Source organism: Trachypithecus francoisi, unplaced genomic scaffold (assembly GCF_009764315.1).
Source record: "Trachypithecus francoisi isolate TF-2019V2 unplaced genomic scaffold, Tfra_2.0 Lachesis_group11, whole genome shotgun sequence".
In the NCBI taxonomy this organism is placed as follows: Eukaryota; Metazoa; Chordata; class Mammalia; order Primates; family Cercopithecidae; genus Trachypithecus; species Trachypithecus francoisi.
The window spans coordinates 126314685-126335805 of NW_022681456.1; the positions used below are offsets into that span (position 1 = coordinate 126314685).

The following is a 21121-nucleotide window of genomic DNA, read 5'->3' on the forward strand; positions in this document are numbered from 1 at the left end:
AGGAATGGGGAAGTACAATGTATGTGTATTTGCAGGGCTGCCAAAGGGCTTTCTCTAAACGCGGGAATCCTTCCTGTAACATTCTTGATCAAGTCCTCTGGCCTGTATTGATTGCCTCATGTGACAGGACACTCACTGTCCCCTAAGGATAAACCACAGGGTCTGTTCTTTTTGGCCTAACCTCAAAGCAAGGCAGACTTCCTGTTAAAAAGTACAGAGCTTTCGCTCTCATTTTCCCAGCAGCATCTATAAAGTTGAGGAAAGCCTCTTGATACTTGAGCCCAAGAGGGTCTTATTGGTCTTATCTATCCCCATATTGTCAGAGGCCCCAGAAAATCCACACATTCCCCGGGCACTCAGTAGACTTCAAAGAGGCATATCAGACTTCCCAAGCTTCAAACCAGTGAGAAAAATGCAATGGCCTCAATATTCAGACGTGTCATTTGAGCTGTACGCCGCTGTTGCCCATGCACCACGTTTTGGCATTTGGCATTTGTGCTTATTGGATGGGGGAGGCTGACAGTCGAGACCCTGTCCCATTGTATGTATTCTGGGTGGCCTGGATTCATCCCTTCCCTCTCTGAATGTAGGGATTTTCCTCTCTGACTCTAACTTCTGGTTAACCTCATAGGGAGGTTGCATTGATGGTATATATGATGCCTTTAATTCACGGACCCTTGATAGGATAACCACCTCCTCAAGAGCCTTCTCCTGATGACTGGAGAATTCCAGAAAGTTGCTCTCTCTGTGCCTTTCCCCTGCTTGGCCTCTACTGTAACACTACCCATGGTGAGCACTTTGCTTTGGCTTCTGTGTTGCTATCGGCAGCTTAGCATCCTAGGGGCAGCTCTGCTGTTTCCAGGAATGTGCATATTTATGAGTGTTATCTGTGTTTCTTCATAAGCTTCTTGAGAAAAATAAGCAGAGAATTGTAATTCAGCATATTTAATGATAGACAGGATTCTATGGAAGCACTTTGGAAGAACATCCAACACTCCTGGGGACTCAGGAGGCTTTGGAGGGAGAGGCATTTAACTGTAGAGCTCAGAGATAAGTGAGAGTCAGGCAGGCACGCATATAGGGAGGAGGGGATGGGCAGGAGGAGAGGGAGATTCCTGGCAAAGGAAACCAAGCGAGAAATACAGCACTGAAGGGAGTGATCAGGGGGTCAGGAAAGGCATGCAGGAAAGTGGCAAATGAGCCACTTGGGTGGTTGGGAGAGTCTTGGTCGAGCTAAACACCAGCGGAGCAGGAGCTGAACTCCGTGTATGGGAGAAAGAAACATGAAGCATGCGCAGGACGCCAGGGGAGCCCGCTGCCGGGGCTCTAGGTCCAGGGCGCATCCAGGGCATGATGGAGTGGGAAACTGGGCCGACGGAGTTAACCAGCTCATGTTTTCTTGTCTTGTTTTGCTTTTTGATGGGAAATCTAAAATGCCAGGCTGAGGACTCCGATATTTTTCATAGATCATGGAAAAGTGTTTGCTGGAGTTCCCAGGGACATTCAGCAATAAACAGTACCATCTTCCTGGCCTGATTACTGAACCAGCTGAGAAATTAGATCAAGGCAAGTGTAGACAAAGCCAAAATATCAGCTGTAAAACTGAGAAAGGCTACATGGGAGGTAGTAGCTTAGGAGAAGAACCAGAAAGACATTCTGTCTCCATGGCAGGCAGCGGTGGATGGGCCAGCCCTGTGAACTTAGAACTTGGAGGGACATAGAAGAACACCTGCTTCCTGCAGGCCCTTAGCTCCCCTCCAAGGAGGGGCAGAAAAAGAGGCTAGGCAAGGAATGCCAGCGTCCTCTTCCAGACTCAACCATAAGATAAGCTGCTACTCCTTCTCTCACCCAAGAGGAGAGATGGTTGAGCTGGGGGAAGACAAGCTGAGACATGACAACCAATCACACTCCCACCGCATGGAGGAAACATCAGGAGTAGAAATAAATGTCCCCTACTCACTCCATGTGGTCCTGACCTAGCACCACTGAGGATTTTTTTTTAAGAGCGTGGCATGACGGGAGCTGTCTGCAAAATTACTTAGCAGGGAAATAGGATGTGACAGAATAGGGAGAGGTAGGAGAGCCAATTGAAAGGACATTGCTGAGTGTATGGGCAGGAAGTAGGAAAGAGAGGGCCAGGAAGTCAGTGGGGATGTTGACCTTTCTTCTTGCTGTTCATTTGTGTTACGTTATCTCTCTTCTTGCATTGCGCTAGATAGTGATAAAGATGAAAGAGAAATTGAGTGGGCAACAATAGAAAACTCGTTAATAAGTATTTAGTGAGTACTCCCCATGTGCGAGGCGGGGCCTTAACTCTTCTGTGTAAAGCCACAAATAAAATGGGCTGTAACACAGCTTTCACATCATGAAGCTATGTTCACTGTTTCTACCCACACAGCCTCCTTGCCCAGACCAAAGCGGCTACCCTGGGCTGTTAAATCAATGTCCAGGACTCCATAAGAAAGTCTGTGCCCTGGAAAGGAGATACAATCCTAACAAGTACATTTTGTTCTCTCTGAGAGTGATACTCATAAAGTATTTTTAAACTTAAAATAAAATTTGTAACTCCATTTCATCTTCACAAAAACTGCATGGCCAGGAAGGGAAGTATTATACCCTCACTTTACTAAAGTTCAGACTCAGATTCTACCTCTAAAATGTGAATCTCTTTTGTGTGACTTTGATGTCAGTTTCTCAGCATCTGTACTGAAGTGGTGTGTTGGGTCTCCATCAGGAACCCCGGTGAGCCTTGTTCTGGGGCGTTGCTCTTGTCTACCTTAGACTGGGTACCCCAGAGAGCTCAGAGAGGGACCACTGAATTTGAGAATCCAGTGGAAAGAAGCTTTGAACTCTAGACCTGGCTCCTTCTCCTCCCACCCCCAACTGTGTGGCAGTGGGTATTGGGGAACTTTTTTGGACAAAGGTTTACTGATCCTTCCTTCATCATATTCCTCCTGTCCTCTGGTCATCACGTGTCTGGACGGTTTTCACAGCCTAACGCCTATGCCGTTGTCCTCAGCCTCTTTCAACAGGCTTCTAGCTTGGAAATCCCCATCCAGTCAACCTTTCCTGAACAGTGGGTTTGGGGACATTGCTCCCAGTCAGCACCCTCAGACAGCTTCCCTTGGCCCTAGAGCAGCTATAGTTAGCATTTCAAGCTCTCAGCTACTTTCTTCCCACTGTGGTCCTCCACCCCAGCTGACCCACTCAGCTCACGGTCACCCTAGCCTCCCCGTGTGGCCCCAGCCCAGCCTTGCTCATGCTGCTGTAACTGCCAAAATGACCTCAGTGACCCTCCTTGAAAGGGCTTCTTGAGGGCTCCTCCTTTGTAAATCCTCTTCTGGCCTCTCAGCCATTGGTGGTCATCCTCCCACTTCCAGACTCCCCCGGCACACACCCTCTGTTTCTGGGTTCATCCATCAGCTGTTGATGGAGTGCTTGCTCTGTGCCAGGCACAGTTCTGAAAACACAGCAATGACAAGCGACAAGGTCCCTGCTCTCATTTTGCTTTCACTGTGGCAAGGGAAAGATGGACAGCGAGCAGGGCCATTCCGCAGAATGTGAGAAAGGTCTGATGAGACAGACAGTGGTCTGGGGCTGTGCACTCTGGAGGAGCTGGTCAGGAAAGGTGTTTCAAGGTGGTAACTTTATAGCTGAGACCTGGATGGCAGGAGGGAGCCACCCACAAAAGGATCTGGAAGGAGAACTCTTAGGAAGATGGAATAGTAAAGGCAAACCCTGCAGGTCAAGGCTAAGCTTGGAGCGTCTTATCCACACTACTCATTGGATGCTGATCAGGTACTACTGATCTTATCACATTTCACATGTATGTGTCTTCCGAGTGTTAGAATAGAGTAGGCTCTGCTGGGGTTATAAATTCATCTTGAAATCTTGGTTGCATCTGTAAAGTCATCTGTGTTCTTGTTCAGCCCACATATCTAGTGCGATCAAGCAGGGGTCTCTGCTGCACACAGTTGCTCAGGGACCTAGACTGATGGGGGCTGCCATGGACACCATGTCAAGAAAAGACAGCTGGAGCATTGACTGGGGCTGTTAAATGTTTCAGCCTCCAAGCATCATCATTCATCCCGTTTGCTCACAGCTCACTGGCTAGAATCAGCCTAATTATGAAGAACTTGGAAAATGTGTGAAAGGACATGGCCATTCTGTAAGCAGGAAAGGTCTCTGCTGCTTGTTCCCAACCAGGCTGCAAGGCTCTTGAGAACAGTGACCCTGTCTTTCATTCATTTTTATTTCCTGCACAGTACCTGGCCCATGGCAGATCTTAGCACATTTTTGTCAATGCAGTCATTGGTGAAATACGTCTCTGTCTTCATTCATGCATGCAAAAAGACGTTTTTCAAGGAATGCCCATAGGCTGGGTATCTTTTAAGCCACAGTAGAGGCTACAGTGAACATTTATGTATTCCTTATTTCAACTCTGTCTTCCTACAGAAGGATGTGTGATCTTATTGAGATGCATAAGGCCAGTGCAAAGTTGACACAATGGGATAGTGACTGAAAGAGGCACCAAGGGTATCAGGAGACTTAAAGTTTCCTTAAAGGCAAAGAATACCCACACTAACAGAGATGGTCCCACATAGTAGATCCCAGCAGTAGCCCCACAGGCAGAGATACGGTTACAGGGTTCCCTCAGGCTCCACGCGGACATAAAGCTATGGATAATGCCACCTAATGGAATGAGAAGTCTGCCAGGCTTAAGACTTCCTTTGCCATTCTCACGCTGGGTTTAACACCCGCTTGGCTTCCTGCCCCAGATCTCTTGATAGTTGAGGAGGCTGTGAGTATGCGCTTTGCTCACCAGGTGCAAACAGCTGGTGTCAGTAACCCCAATAAGTACCCAAGTGTTTCCCACAGGGCTGAGTAATGGGAGCATCCTTCAAGAGGCTGAGGTGTTAGGCCTATCTGAGGTCCATTCTTGCTACAAATATATATCACAGAAGGCAAGATTTGTTAATTTCCTTGAGAATGATATCTACCACTAGCAGCAGTGGCAGATAAACACAGTGATTGTCCCCCTAGCTGCCATAACAATAGTCAGGAACTTACATGCAAGGCATGCTGGAATCTGGAGGCAACACAGCACTGGTGAAGCAGGACTGAGCACCACCCCAGGGTGGTGGGAAGGGGGCTTTCTGGGGAAGTGCATGAAGCTCTGGAACTGTGTCTGAGAGGGAGCCCGGCTGGTCAAGGCACAGTGTACAGAGTGTGTGGCCAGCTTCAGCAAGCATCAGTATTGGATTTTGAGTGCTGCGGGCGTAGGATCCCAGTGGACGGGTGGGACAAGGTCTCTTAGTCCCCAGTGATCTGTTCACTCCAGGAGGGGATACAGGTGGTGACTGTAGAGAAAGGGTCCAAGTCCTGGGGGAGGAAGCACGCAAAATCTGGGCAGGTCACTGGGCCTGTGGACATACAGCAAACAGGACAGGCTGCAGCATGTTGGGAGGATAGGGCGGGAGGCAAGAAGGCAATGGAGCTGACTGGTGCAAGGTGTGCGTCCTCCTCGGGTCAGGATGCAGGGGTGTCTTGTGCCTTTGAGCCATACCTCTGGGAGAAGGAAAGCTATAGGACCTTAGCGTAACAACGTAGGCAGTGGTCAGGCTTGGCCCGGAAAGGGGGCCTGTCTGTACTCTAGCTTTGGAGAATTCTTCCAATAGGAGGCAGGATGGAGGAGGCACAGCTGATGGCAGGCTTCTGGACTGAATACTCAAAATGCTTTTGGCTTTCTGCCTCCTTTTCCTCCTTGTCTTTTCTTTCGAAACTCTGTGCAGAGTGCTGGCTGGTGCACTTCATCCCTCCCTTGCCATCCAGTCTCTCCAAGTCACAGGGTTGAGCTCATTGTACGTGCTTGAAAAAAAGTATTAGTAAAGTCAAGGTTTTTGTGAAAATGGCTGTGTTTGGGAGCTGCTTAGACATTGCTGAGAGCCCACTCCTGACTGTCACTGCCCCAGATGCTCCTGAAGTGGGGCCAGGGACGGGAGTGAAAGGCGGGATGGGGAAAGGCCCTGAGTTCCATTGAGTGCCCACCTCATACCAACACCGGTTTGCATACTTTGCCCCACATTATGACAGTAACACTGGGAATTAGTCATTTCTTTCATTTTACTTATAAGAAGGCTGAAGAGGTTTAGAAACTTGACCAAAGCATACAGTTAGTAGTGTGCATGAGTGTGTGTTGATGCACACCCTGCTTACACTATATCTCACACACATACACACCTGCCCACATACATGCACGCACGTGCACGGGCACACACGCACATGTGCACACACACAGGCACGCACACACACACACACACATACACATGCACACATACACACACACACACACACACGCACATACTGCTTACCCCGAACCAAACATTGTTCTAAGCACTTTCCATATATCTGTATGTTTAATCCTTAAAACAGCCCCAGTCAGGTAGGTAATCTTAACACTCCCATTTAGAGACAGGAAGACTGAAGACACAGAACAGAAAATGAGAGGCCCAAGGTCATGGCACTGATAAGTGGTGAGTCTGGCCTCATTGTCCTTGCTAAAACCATGACACTCTACGGCCTTTTAATATGTAGCTGTCCTTGTTCCCCAGAAAAGTTTAAATTTGTTGGGAGAGCAAAAGAAAACACCACAGAGGCTCCAGAAGATTTAAAATGCAGTGCACTCACATATGTGAATGACAAGAGGCGGAGTGCTTCTGGGGATGGGGACAACCACGTGGGTCAGATGCCCCAGGCAGGGAAGACAGCAGGGAGGCAAGCTGTGAGTACAGCCGTCTGTCTCACATGCACAGAGAGAGCGGAGCTCCCCAGGCTTTGGGGTCCTGCGTGCTTATAAGTTTTAAAAAAGAAAGAAATCTTTTAAAAATTCGAAAGGCCACCAGGAATCTCTCTCTCTTTTTTCAAAAATAGACAGGGTCTCGCTCTGTTGCCCAGACTGGGGTGCAGTGGCATGATCCTAGCTCACAACAGCCTTGAACTCCTGGGCTCAAGGGATCCTCCCACCTCAGCCTCCTGAGTAGCTGGGACTCCTGGTGTGTGCCATGGCATCTGGCTCAATTTTTTTTTAACTTTTTGTAGAGAAAGGGATCTCATTTTGTTTCCCAGGCTCGTCTTGAACTCCTGGGCTCAAGTGATTCTCCTGCCTCAGTCTCCCAAAATGCCGGGACTACTGGTGTGTGCCAGCGTGTCTGGCCCCTCCCAGGAAGTTTTGAGTCTAAACTTTTCCTCCAGTTCTAAGCTACTCTAGCAAAAAGCAATATATTCTTACTGAGGAGAGAAGAGCAGGAGGAAAGGAACAGGACGGGGGAAAAGTCGGTATCACAGATACAAATGCCAGGGCACCAAACATTCTTTAAAGAAGAATACTTGGGGTATATATGAATCTGATTTTCTAAATGTGGATAGTGTTTGTTTTTGGAGCATGGGGTGGAAGTGTTGGCTTTATTGGATGCAGTGCTCTGGGATGGGGGATCTGCTCTCTGCAGTGGAGCCTGATCAGGGACAGAATCCAGCACAGGACATGGGTGGGCCTGGGCGGTGTGGGCTGGAGAGGGGAATGGGGCCTATACCTTTCTGGGGGGGACACCACAGTGCTGGTCATTTTCAATCTGGCCTGAAAGTTGGGTCTGCTGGCTTGTATTCTCTTCCTGCTTTGCACCGGGATCCTGGTTCTCTGGGGCTCCTGGCTCTCTGGGTGGCCTTAGCCTGTGGGGGAGAAAGAACCTCCCAGGGTGTGACCAGGGGGCATTCTGTGCTTGTTGGGAGGCCCCTCCATGATGTTGGCTTAAATTATTCTAAATGTTGCCTGGGAAAGAGAGAGGATGGCAGGAGGCTGTGACTACTAATAAAACGATGTGAGTACGGTTATACCCCTACCAGTTATATAAGACTACGGTCATTAATCCCGCTATTTAGAACACTTAGTATAACTGGTAATAATTCCTTCCCAAACATGAGCTGTGACCATGAACACGTCTCTCATTTCCCTACTAAGTCCTTGGAGCACTCATCTCTCCTGTTAGCAAGAAGTCCAATATCTTCCTCTTCCTCTCCCTCTCTTTGGATTTTCTAGGAGCCCAGGGACTAAAGCATCCAGAAGAGAAGGGTGGGCTGTGGTCCTCCTCCTTTGTTTGTACCTTTTCTCCCCAGATCCCCTCTCCACCTCACTAGGGAACTGAAGTGTTTTCCTCTGTCTCTCCCTGACCCTCCCACATCTCTGGAGAAAATGCATCTCTTCGTAACTGCAGCTCTTGCAGGATGAGTTCTCCCTCTTGGTTCTTCCTAGGCACCAGCCAAGCCATTTCCTCTCGTCGTCTCTTCACTGCTGTGAGTAAGGGCTTCATTAGAGTCGCTTCTTTTGAAACATCCAAGGGGAATTGTTTCTTGCTGCAATCCTGAGTGGTAGAGGGGACAGGCCAACATCCGAAGTCAAACAGAGAGATTCCTGGGTAGAACCTGCCCTTTGCTCCTTGGGTCTCACTGCTACAGAACATTGCTGCTGGCCGCTGGCCACACCCCTCTGATGGGAGAGGCTGGACTGCTGCTGAGGCAGCCCCTCCTTACTCCAGGCCTGGACAGCATGGGCTCTTCCAGGGAAGACACTCTTCTTCTTTAGAGTGGGCTCAGTCTAGGGGCTGCAGCTATCAGGGTTTCTTGTTTCTAGGACACATATGTTACCTCCACCCTCATCTCCAGGATGCCACCTAACACCCAGACCCATAGCAAGGGCCCCTGCTCTCCCTGGGAACCCAACCTGGGAGCACACAGCTTGCCACCTTCATTCTTCAAAATGCCACAGATCCTACGATTGCCTATTTCACCTTCCTGGCCCTCGGTGATTCCTAGGGACCTCACCACCCCAAGTGATGCCAAAATGCGCCCCCCAATCTTCTAAGAGGGTTCTGTAGGGGATTTTTAGCTAACTTGCTAGCATCTCTTTTACTAAAGAAGTAGAAACAAATGTGCAAATCTCTGATGGAGCGCCTTGCTGTGCCATCATCATAAGAGCAAATCTTTGAGCCCTTACGCTATGCTTGGTGCTTTCCATGCTGCGTTTCCCAACAAATGTTGAAGGAAAGTATCATTTTATGAATCAGGACACTGAGGCTCAGAAAGATAAATTCCCTTATCTGGGAACTCTAGGACAGAAAGGTCTTCTGACTTCCAGCCCAGGGTTCCCCTCTATTCTTCCGTCAAAGCCTCATGAATCATATTGTAGAGCACAGAAGACCAGAAGCAGGAAGGACCTGGGAAGTCACCCAGTCCAACCTTGACATTGAGGCTTAGACTTGCTTGAGGTGGTGACTCCTCCAAGCTGGCTGGGTACTTCACAGCATGATTCTCAGTTCATACAATGTTCTAATGGCCTTGGGTCATGAGTCGGGGTTTGGGGGTTTTGGGTTTTGGGGGACAGTATCACAGGGGCCAAGGAGAAGCACAGGACCAGGAATTTAATGTGTCCAACTCCGAACACATAATTTTTCCTCCAAACCTGGTGCCTTTCACTGATTCTTCCCATCTCAGGAGATGGCACCACCAGCCACCCAAATGCTCACTTCCAAGTCCAGGTGCCATCCTGGCTCTGTCTTTCTGTCTCTCCCTGGCACTCTCACTCCCTGGAGCTCTCTCTCTCTATCACCCCTAGGATCCATTCTGCTGGTAAGTATTGTTCATCCTACCTTCAAACATATCCCCCATCTGACCACTTTTCACAAGTTTCGTCTTCACATTGACTGGTTTGTGCCTGGACAACGACACACTCACAGTTTGTCTCTCTGCTTCCACTTCTGTCTCCCCGCCACATTCCCCCCCACACAGTTCACTTTCTGTGATTTTAAAAAATTTAATTTCATCACATCCTTCCCCTGTTCAGAAACCTACAACAGCTTCCCATTGTACTTCCTGTGGCTCACAGAGCCCCACACTGACTCTCCAGCCTTCCTCTCCAATTCCCCCTCCCAGCACTTCCACCAGGCTCAGGATGCTCCAGTTGTGTGGACCGGCCAATTCCTTGCACAGCCTTGGGGGTTCTCCATGAGGACTTTGCCCAGGCTGGTGTCTCCCCCTGGAGTTCTCCCCAGCCCCTGAGGCTGGCTCCTCCTTACCCTGCAGGTCTCAGCTTAGAGGTCACCTCCTCAGAGGCCTTTCCTGACCACTCTGACCAAAACAGCCTTCCCATTGCCCTTTCCTTCTGCTTCTCATATCACTACATATTCCTTCAACACCCACCGCTGTCTAAGATGGTTGCAGTTGTCCCCCTCACCCGTCTACACTGGGAGCTCCACATGGCAGGAGCTTATTGGATTGTCCACCACTGCACACCTGGTACCCGGTGCCTGACACATGATCATCCTCAATAGGTATTTGTCGAATGAGAGAAGATAATGGTGGGAAAGACGGGAGAATTTCCTCTGGGTGATTTTCCTCTGGGAAGACGTGAGGGGTGGGCTGAGGATGGAGTGACTGTATGCCTCCTCCCTCGGGTTCTAGACCAGTGTGTGCATTTGCCAGATGACTCAGGGGTGTTAGGGGTGTCTGTGATCAGGGATGGGGCACACCTTCCTGCGCTCTCCTCACTCCTGTCCTTGCCACAGGGAAAAACATCTCAGGGAAATTGTCAAGTGCTTGTATGGTCCTTGGCACATAGTAGGTGCTGGATATAGGAGGATTCTCATGATTGGCCCATAACAGAATATGTTTCTCTCTCTCTCTCTCTCTCTCTCTCTCTCCTCTCTCTCTCTCTCTCTCCCTCTCCCTCTCCCTCTCCCTCCCCCCCTCCCCCCCTCCCCCCCTCCCCCCCTCCCCCCCTCCCCCTCTCTCCCTCTCCCTCCAGGGCTCCCTTCCTGTTTAGGTCCCTTTTTTTCTTAAAAGGAGATGTGCTTGGGGCGCTGTCACCCTGGCCTAGGCTGCTAGCCAGCACAGTAGGTCTCATGCTCCTTTGCAGAGGTGCAAGAGTTACCTCCCTGACTCTGCGGGATAGGGCCCCTGTGCTAGGAGGCTCTCTGGGGCCGCAGGAGTATCTCAGGTACATCCTCCAGATCCCCAGTTCAGGCGCTCTCAGCTCCCTCAGGCTATGAGCTGGCTGCCTTGTCACCCAGCTGGCTGACTTCTCCTAGGGTGATTTCCACCCTACCCATGGCACTACCAAGGCAACAGCATCACACCAGGTACCCGGATAGTCCCTCCACCGGCCCCCCATTCCCAAATGAAGGGTAGCCCAGATGGTTGTGCTGTCAGCAAACATTGCTGTTTGCAAAGGCGTGACCTGCCTTAGGGAGAGGTAAGGGGAAGAGCAAGCACTTTTGCTTGGGCATCCTTTGGTTCTGTTTTGCTGCCATCGTTATGCATTTGCCACCTGGGCTGTCGAAGACGCCAGTCAGGAGGAGCTGCTTTTCCAAGACTCAGAGCCTGCAGCTGGCGTCCTCTCCTGGCCGTGCTGCTTCCATATGATTAGGATGGAGCTCTGGGGACTTTCAGTCCTGAGCTGCCCTCCTGGGATGAAGCTGGGCTTTCATACTAATTGTTTTCCAAGGCAGTTTACAGCTGGGTCATTTGCACTCATATTTTTTCATGACACGATGCAGCAGAGGATTAACACTTAAAAGAAAAGGGCTGATGGTGGGAATGGCTCTGCACAGAAGTTCCCTCTGAGTGTCCTTTCTGGCTGGAAGTGGAGTCTGCCCTCTTTGTTGGGATCCTGTTCCACAGGTCGGAAGCAGGTGAAACTTCCAGATGGCCTCTAATCAACCTGGGGTGCTTCCCAGGGGAGGTGCTATGTTAGGGGCACATGAATAACAGAGAGGGTTGCCTGTCTACCTCCTCACCCTCTCTCCATTAGATTCCCATCCTTCATATCCCCGTAGCCATGGAATCTAAAGGTACTTTATTTGGAGTTGTTCACAACGCAAGGATGGACCATTTTTTCATGGGGTTCAAATTCAGACTCCTCCAGAAATCTGTCTTATGAGGAATCCTGCCTAGTGGCCTGAGATGCAGACAGCCCTTCCTGACCTTCAGACGTCAACCCATCCCACCTGGCCTCTGGGAACACTTGCTCCATTTCTTCATTTCTTTCCTTCTTTTCTTTTTTCTTCTTTTCTTTTTTTCTTTCTTTCTTTCTTTTTTTTTTTTTTTTTGAAACAGAGCCTTGCAGTAATCCAGGCTGGAGTGCAGTGGCATGATCTCAGCTCACTGCAACCTCTGCCTCCTGAGTTCAAGCAATTTTTGTGCTTCAGCCTCCCGAGTAACTGGGACTATAGATATGCACCACCACGCCCAGCTAATTTTTTTATTTTTCATAGAGACGGAGCTTTGCCATGTTTGCCAGGCTGGTCTCAAACTCTTGGCCTCAAGTGATCTGCCCTGCTCAACCTCCCAAAGTGCTAGGATTACAGGCACGAGCCACTGCACCTGCCCGCTTGCCCCATTTCTTTAGCCATGTAGTCTCTGTCACAGGCAGGTGAGGCCCTCTGTGTTGGCTTGTGAAAGGGATCCAAAAGCTAAAGTGGAGCTCCAGGCTGTGGCATCCCTCCTTGCCTCAAACTTTCATTTATTCCCTCACTGGGCGGTGCTCTCCTGAGACCCCTTTCCCAGAAGGCTCGGCCAAGCACACACTGTGACTCAGAGCTGCTCCAAGCTGGGGCGCTAAGCTGATTTTGTGGCCTGTCACATGGATTTGGATCGTTTATTGGAAATGCTCCTTATTTATGGTGGCTCGTGGCCCTAAAGCACAGGCACAGGCTGTTTTTTAGAAATAAAACTCATAAATAATAGCCAGGCCTATGACTTATCAGTATGGAGGAATGGAATCACTCATTTCCAGTTGGAGGAAAGGCCTCTGAAATGACTAGATCCTCTTTGCAGGGAATTTGGAGGAAATTCCTGTAGGGACTGGGAGATTTGAGGACACACAGTTCAAAGTGGATGATAAAATAAAATTAAAGACACGTGCCACTCCACATCTCATCCCGATCACCTTCTAGATATGTTTTCCAAGATACGTTTTCCAAATTTTCAGACCCTCAGATCTGATTACTTATTTTTTTTTTTTAGGTTTTCTTGTCCCCAAAATATTTAAAAGAGATGAGGCCGGGCGCGGTGGCTCAAGCCTGTAATCCCAGCACTTTGGGAGGCCGAGACGGGTGGATCACGAGGTCAGGAGATCGAGACCATCCTGGCTAACACGGTGAAACCCCGTCTCTACTAAAAATACAAAAACTAGCCGGGCGAGGTGGCGGGTGCCTGTAGTCCCAGCTACTCGGGAGGCTGAGGCAGGAGAATGGCGTAAACCCGGGAGGCGGAGCTTGCAGTGAGCTGAGATCCGGCCACTGCACTCCAGTCCGGGAGACAGAGCGAGACTCCGCCTCAAAAAAAAAAAAATAAAATAAAAGAGATGAGATGTGGTTGTGTTATTGTTAAAATGGACGCCTCAGGCACACTGGACAGAGGCTCAAATTCCTATTGAAAAAAGGAAAAAAAAGAAAGAAAAAACATCCTATTGAAAAGTTCTCCCTTTCCTCCTTCCCGTTTCTTTCATCCCTCCTCCCTCTTCTTCCTTCTTTCTCCCCCTTCCCTTCTCTTTCTTCTTCCTCTTCTCCTCCTCTGCCTTCCATGGTGTCTGCCTATTTCGCTAATTTCTCTCATTCGTTACCCGGATCAGTCGCTGCTCCTTCCCCATGCTCATCTCGAAGTAGAACCCAGTCCTTCAGCAGTCCCCCAAGAGCAAATCCAGAACACTTTCAAGGAATCATTATTGAAAATTGTGTGGAGAGGCACACAAAGAGGTCACACTGCAAACCTCACAGTGGCACTTAATGAAAACTCCCAGTGGGCCCTCCCCACACCTGTCAGTCCATTTCGTCTATGCCCTTCCCCTCCCATCACCCTGGCCCTCACCCTTCTGGGTCCTGCCTCCAACTCCAGCACCCCCGTCTCTTATGTTAGGTCAGCGAGTTTGAGTCTTCCGGCTGCTCCTGTCATATGGTTACACCTGTCATCTGCTCAGAAAAAAGTCCCTCCTTAGAATTTATCCTCCTTGGAATATGACAGGGAATTTTTAATATGGGACACATTTTTTTTTCATTCTTCCAAACACATTTTTCCTATCATTCATTCACTCGTTTATTCATTCGGTGCATGTTCATCGTAGAGCACATCTGGCAATAGCTGGGGTCTGCCCGGAAGATGTCTCTCTGGGACCTTGCTCATGGAGAAAAGCCTTCCAAACTATGCGGGGCTGGAGCAAGCGTGGGAGTGCAGTGAACGTGAGGGTTCAGAGCCGTATGAGGCTGCAGAGTGATGAGATCTCGAAACCGAAAGTGATCTGTCAATGGCAGACACTTCCACTGGGCCTCAGAATTGTCTCCTGTAGTTAAGGGGAATGAGAATCAGGCCGAAGATGGGGATGTGGCATGTTCAGACAGGTGAGGACCTGATATGCACAAATCAGGCAGGGAGGACCTGGCCTCTTGGTGGCAGGGAGGGGAAAGGCCTAAGAAGCTAAAGATCTTGTGGGGCGTTTGCTAACATACATAACTAAAGACGCAATGACGGAAGCGGCCGTGCTAGCTGGAAACGGTGAGCACAAATCATTATCCAGATGATTATTTGGTGAAGCAGTACAGGATCACCCAGATCTTTTATCTCAGGGGGCCATACCCACCCAGGCGGGATCAGAAGGAGAAAACTACAACACTTTCCACCAGCAGAGGAATATCACAGAAGACTTTTCCAACTCCTGTAGAATTCTAGTTCACCTCCTGTAGAATTCCAATTCAACTCCTGCTATAGAATTCCAATTCAACTCCTGTAGAATTCTAGTACAACTCCTATAGAATTCCAGTACAACTCCTGTAGAATTCTGATTTAACCCCTGTAGAATTACGCTGCTGTCTCCAGAGTCCCTAGCGGCCAATGCTCTTTGCAAAGTAGCACCAAAGGATTGCTTAGCTTTCCCACTCTCATGTCCCTCCCCAGGGCCGTGGGTCCTGAGGTCTCACCCCTGCCTGTCTCTTTAATAGGTCTCTGATCAGGCTCGGACCATGACAGGTGCTGTTGGTCCCCTGGCTCTGCTGCCATTCTCCACTGATACTGTTTTACTACTGTGTCTAACAGCTTAGAAATTTCCTCTCTGAATTACTGCAGGTCTTTCTTAGAACTCCAAAATGTTGTTTACGTGCTCAGTTTTGGAGGATGTGTTGTTTGGATGATGTTGGAATCAGTTCCCAGTGATTTATACTAGACGGTATTGGAGTGTCACACTTAAACACTGTTTCTCTCAAACACACTTCTCCTCACCTACAACTGATCACTGGGTCAACGGCACATAGGCCTTGGACTTCGGCTCTAGCCACCGTCAGTGACCTCTGGGCCTGCTCAGAAACACTATCCATACTTTCCGAGGGCTTGAGTTGGGGCGAGTCTTTCTCTTCATTTAGGAAAGTTACAAGACAAACAACCTGTCTGTCCCAGTTTCCCTCACCAGCTGCAGTAGTCAGTTTCAGCACATCTAAATGTTGGAGCATATTCAGGAGAAGTGTTGTAAACCTCCAGCATTTAGTTCTTGCTCCTGTTGTAGTTAAGCCAGGCGTTTGGAGGACAGCCTTCCACATGGTGATTCAGGAACCTGGGCTTCCTCTTTCCAGTAGTACTATTGACATTTTCCCTAGGAGATGAGGGAAGAGAGAGAGAGCAGAGGACCTCACAGGAAACACTGGGGCCCAGGCTTGGAAACAGCATATGCCACCTCCACTCATGTCTCTCTGGCCACAGCTTCTTCATATTACCCCCATCTAACTGTGTATCTAGGAGGAGGGAATGCGTGTGATGAGCCCCTGGCCAATCTCTCCCTCCCCATCTCACCCAGGAGACTGGGGAGGCCTCACACAAGTAGGACTCTTGGGGGTGTGTTCTTGTACTCCAGGGTTATTCTTCCTGCAGTAACCCTTGCTATAGATGAATTTTTAATATTAAACTCTGTATGTGTCTACCTATATTTTTGTTAAATCTTTTACAACATTTTTACCAAACACGATATTTCCTAAACAATACATTATGCAGTTGAAGATGCTCAGCAAAGTAATCCTATTCACTACGGTTCTCAGTCCCATTGAGTTTTCTCTGGCAGCTTAGTCCCCACACAAAGAACCCTACATTGGTGGTCTTCAAGCCTTGGACACATGAGAGGCTCTCCAAGACTCAGGGGAGGCCTAGGTGCTTCAGTCTTCCTCTAAAGGGCCATCTTTACACATGCAGTTGTGCAGTGTGAGAGGGTCGTTGGTAATGCACCAGCAAGAGCAGTCATCGCTGCCAGCAGCATCATCTCTTAATACTCAAGACAGTGTTGTAGGATTGGCAGTGAATGAAGGGCTCACTGTGCTGTGTGGGAAACTGGAACATGGCAATGCAGCCTTTCCCTAAGACTCTTTCTGCCATGAGACAGGAGATGATACTCTGCTACTGACAGGTCAATCTGGGAGAGACTTGGCAGTGAGCAAAAGCCTCTCCAGAGATCTTGCTCAGTGAAGCTCCTTGAAGGAAGGGGAAAGCCTTTCTTCATTTTGGCCTGGCACCTGACACACAGCTGGTGCTTGATGAATGAGACCTGCAAAGGACAAGTATTTCTTAGGCGCATCAGGCTGGACTGGGAGTGGAAGGTGGGGAGGTGAAAGAGAATGTGTGACGAAAACAACAGTGGGTCAAACATTCTGATTGCAAAAAGTTGATGTTGTTCAAAACTATTTTTTTGAGGCAGGCAGATCTGGGTTCACATCTTACCTCTGTCTCTTACCTGCTATGTGATCTTGAGCAAGGCTGTAACCTCTCTGGGCCTCAATTCCCTTTATCTACAGAAGTGACACGTAATACCTACCTCACCGAGGGAGGTGAGGGTTAAGTGAGGTAATGACAGTGCACAACTATGTATGGTGCCTTCTGTCATACACAGAGGATGGGAGCAGATGCTTTTTTGCAGCACCCACCTCCCGCTGGCCCACCCTGGAGGTGACCTTCAGATGGTTCCTCTGCACCAATGGCTTCCTGCCACTCTCTGTCTATGAGCGTTCTCTGATTGTGGGAGCAGGTTCACCCGTGCATAGGACAGGCTGGAAGAGCCAGGGAGTTAGCCCCAAAGGTGACCTTCAGCCAGGGAGGGGCTCCTGTTTGATCTCCCATTTCAGTGTGCAAATTTGGAGGTGTGCTTCACGGTTTCTTAGGAGGTCTCCAGTGGGGCTGAACCCCAGTTGGTGCGGCATTACCCTGTTCATGAGCACATTTATCTTAGGTTTCCACTCTCCTCGTTCTCACCATCCCACTCTTTCACAAAGCTTTCTGGGAGCCCCTCTCAAATAATCTACTTCCTCCTAAATCCTTGCCTTAGGAAGACTCCAAACACATGGACTGGAGGAATCAGTGATAATGACTGTTGTCAGTTTTCAAAGGGCATAGGTGTGGATAGTTAACACAGGGACAGATAAAGCATAACAGAAGAAAACAAGAATACTAACTACCCGCTGAAGGCATCTAGTAATGCCTCTGGAAAGAAAGCGTGGCACTGTGTGATTTGGAGAGTGTGGTATGGTGTAATCTTGAGGTTGTGATGCAGTGTTATGTGGAGAGTGTGGTATAATGTAATCTGGAGAGGGTAGTACACAGTGATCTGGAGAGTTTGGTATGGTGTGAATTGGAGTGTGTGGTACATTGTGATCTTGAGGGTGTGGTACAGTGTGATCTGGAGAGTGCGGTATGGTGTAATCTGGAGAAGATGGTACACTGTGATCTTGAGGGTGTAGTACGGTGTGATCTTGAGGGTGTGGTACAGCGTAATCTGGAGAAGGTGGTACACTGTGATCTGGAGAGTGTGGCACTGTGTGAATTGGAGAGTGTGGTACTGTGTGGTCTGGAGGATGTGATACTGTGTAATCTGGAGAGTGTTGTATGGTCTGATCTGGAGAGTTTGGTATGGAGTGAATTGGAGACTGTGGTACTGTGTGGTCTGGAGGATGTGGTACTGTGTGATCTGGAGAGTTTGATATGGTGTGAATTGGAGACTGTGGTACTGTGTAGTCTGGAGGATGTGGTACTATGTGATCTGGCGAGTGTTGTACAGTCTGATCTGGAGAGTGTGGTAGTAACTCACCTGGATATTAAAGGATATAAAGGATTTCTGCATAAGGAGGTGGGTGAGGGAAGGGTATTCCATGGAAGAAACAAGGTTTTGTGTCCATTCCTTCAGCGATGCTTACAAAAGCTATATGTGAATTTGTGGAGCAGGCAAGTTAGGGGGCCCATACAGTCATCTCATCTGGACACGGAATTCCTCAGGTGGCATGACCCTGTCGTCACGTATGCTCAGCACACTTTCAGGCTGTGGTTCTTGGTCCACATGATGTAGTATTAGTGCTTTTCTTCTACCTCTGAAGACTGTGGCCCTGTGCTATAAGCCTAATATTTGTGTTCCCCAAAATTCTTATGTTGAAATTCTAACCGCCAAGGTGATGGTATTAGGAGGTATGGTGTTTGGGAGGTGATAAGGTCATGAGGGCAGAGCACACATATGGGAAAGAGTCCTATGTAAGAGGCCTGAGAGAGATGCCGTTCCCCTTGACCATGAGAGGACAGTGAGAAGGTGCTGTCTATGAGCCAAAAGACAGGCCCTCACCAGACACCAAATCTACCTTGATCTCAGACTTTCAAACCTCCAGAATTTGAGAAGTAAATGCCATGTTTTCATGAGCACTCAGTTTATGGTAGTTTGTTATAGCAGCCCAAATGGACTAAGAACACCCTGTCACCTCTTGTCCTTGCCATGCCATTTGTCATGGTCTGTGGAGTCCCTCCTAAGTGTCCTGAACAGTTGTCCACTGGAGCTTCCTGTGTCTCTAGTCTTCTGAAGGCACCTATGAGGTTTCTGCTCAGTGTCTCTGAGTCCTTCTGGGAATGCCAGCTCACTCCTCTGCTTGGACCTGATAGAACACCCTGGGCCCATGACCTACGAGTCTGAGATCTTAGGCTCAAGCTGTTTATTTCACTCATCTTGTCTATAACAAGCCTTCATCATTTGAGTGAATGACCGGGAAATGTCTTAGGTTACCTAGAGCACATGCAGATGAATGCTTTCCTGCATTCATCCAAATTAGTGCTAAAATTCATTCAGCATTTTTTCTGCTAAGAATGAAAGAGAGAAAGAGGAATCAAGAGGAATCAAGATGGTGAAAGACGGTGATCTTATATTTTTTACCCTTCTGTAACCTCGTATTACCTGGCAGACCACCTGGGTCCCCCCCAGATGACTTCAGTTCTGACGTGCCGGAGAGATGGGTCTCGTGGTTTTTGCTGTGAAGGTGTCAGCTGAGAGATAGTAGCTCGTGTCTAGGTCAAAACTCTGGAGAGGTGAGAAATCTCACCCCAGTCTCATCAGCTTCGCTCTTTTCTTACAGAGGTTCCGAAAACAGAACAGACTTTTGAAGAGCGCCTGATCCTCAAAGCTTTCTTGCTCAAGTTTGTCAATGCCTACTCCCCCATCTTCTATGTGGCCTTTTTCAAGGGGAGGTGAGTATAATGGTGTCATGTGTAGAAAGGCAATTTGTCACTAAGACTGGGTTCTCTACTGTCAGGACAATAGGGTCAGCTTGTCCCCATTGCCCACTCATCCTCACCCCACTTTCACCTGCCTTCCCATGGAGAAGGAATGCTAGCTAGCATGCGATCATTTTGAATTAGCATCTTGAGATTCTGATGACCCTGGCACTTTACAGGGATTTGACTGTAGGCCCTGAAGAGAGAGTTTTGAAAAAATTTGTGTCTCCCAACTTTGAGGATGAGGCAGTAGGGTATTTCACATCTAGATAGTGACTCCTGGATCTTGTCATGCAATTCTGATGCCAACTACCTGGAGTTAAGACAGATTTCACAGGTTAAGGACACAGCCCCTCACAAGACTTTCCTCACTTCACACACCAGTGGCAAGCTCTGGGGTTCTCAGGCCACTGGCAGTTGTGACCCACTGGCTGTAATTCCGGATTTCTCATTACTCCATCAGATTCAATAATTCACTAGAATGACTCACAGAACTCAGAAATGTGCTATACTTACAACTGAAGTTTTATAGTAGTAGAGGATGTAAATCCAAATCAGCAAATGGGAGAGGCATATAGAACTAGGTTTAGGAGGTTCTTAATCATGAAGCTTCCATGTCCTCAGGATGTGTCACCCTCCTGGCACATTGGAGTGGCATGATTGATAGAATCATTTGCCATGTGAGTGAACTCAATCTCCAATGCCCTTCCCTTGCCCTGAGATTGGGCTAGTATCACATGACTCAAAGCCTCAACCAACATGGTTGATCCTTCTGGCCTGGCTTGCCCCCATCCTGAGTAATCTCATTAGCATAAATTTAGATATAGTCCTAGGGGTCTACCAGGAATAACAAAGATGCTCCTATCACGGGAAATTCCAAGGATTTAGATGTTCATGCAGGAACCAGGGACAAAGGCCAGTGAAATTCTTTATTATACAATCAGTCTGGATATAAAATCACTTTGATAAATGTTTTTTTATGATCAAGCCAGTTGGCTACCTACAAGGAAATTTCCCAATAGACGTCAACCAACAACACATCAGGAAAGCTTCCCTAGAATTAGAAGCTCATTAAGCAGGCACTAATAGCACAAGCTGTCATCATCCACACTTGATAATTTCTTACAGAGGTGTTTATCATCCAAACCACAGCCCCCTTCTCAGGACCTCTCCCCTTGGCTGACATGAAATTATAGAAGCAGAGAGACTGTCCATATTAAGAAGTATACACTTCATTGGTGCTTTCAATGTAGAGTTAGTGACAATAGCAAATTACATGCATATGACATTCTAGGCAAGCAAAAAGGATCCTGACCCTTAGATGAACGATGGTATACTAGAAGAGATAGTCTTAGCAACAGCGCACTGTAATCTCCAGTAAGTGATTATATCCGGTAAGTGATATCATAAGAGGTGTAAAGAAAGTGTTGGGGGAACAGTTATGAATGGAGACAACAAGAGGACTTCAGCAAAGGAAAGGCTCACACTCAGCCTTAAATGGATGAGTAGGATTTCAACAGGTGAACAC

The 21121-nt window shown here is 48.4% G+C and overlaps 1 protein-coding gene across 1 annotated transcript in view; it reads left to right on the forward strand.

Annotated features, from left to right (window-relative positions):
* Window positions 1-21121, forward strand: part of ANO2 (anoctamin 2) — a 378662-nt gene that overhangs the window by 305230 nt on the left and 52311 nt on the right. Inside the window, exon 18 of the mRNA XM_033223504.1 lies at window positions 19455-19566. Within this exon, the coding sequence (XP_033079395.1) occupies window positions 19455-19566 (112 nt within the window). The remainder of the gene's footprint in view (window positions 1-19454; window positions 19567-21121) is intronic.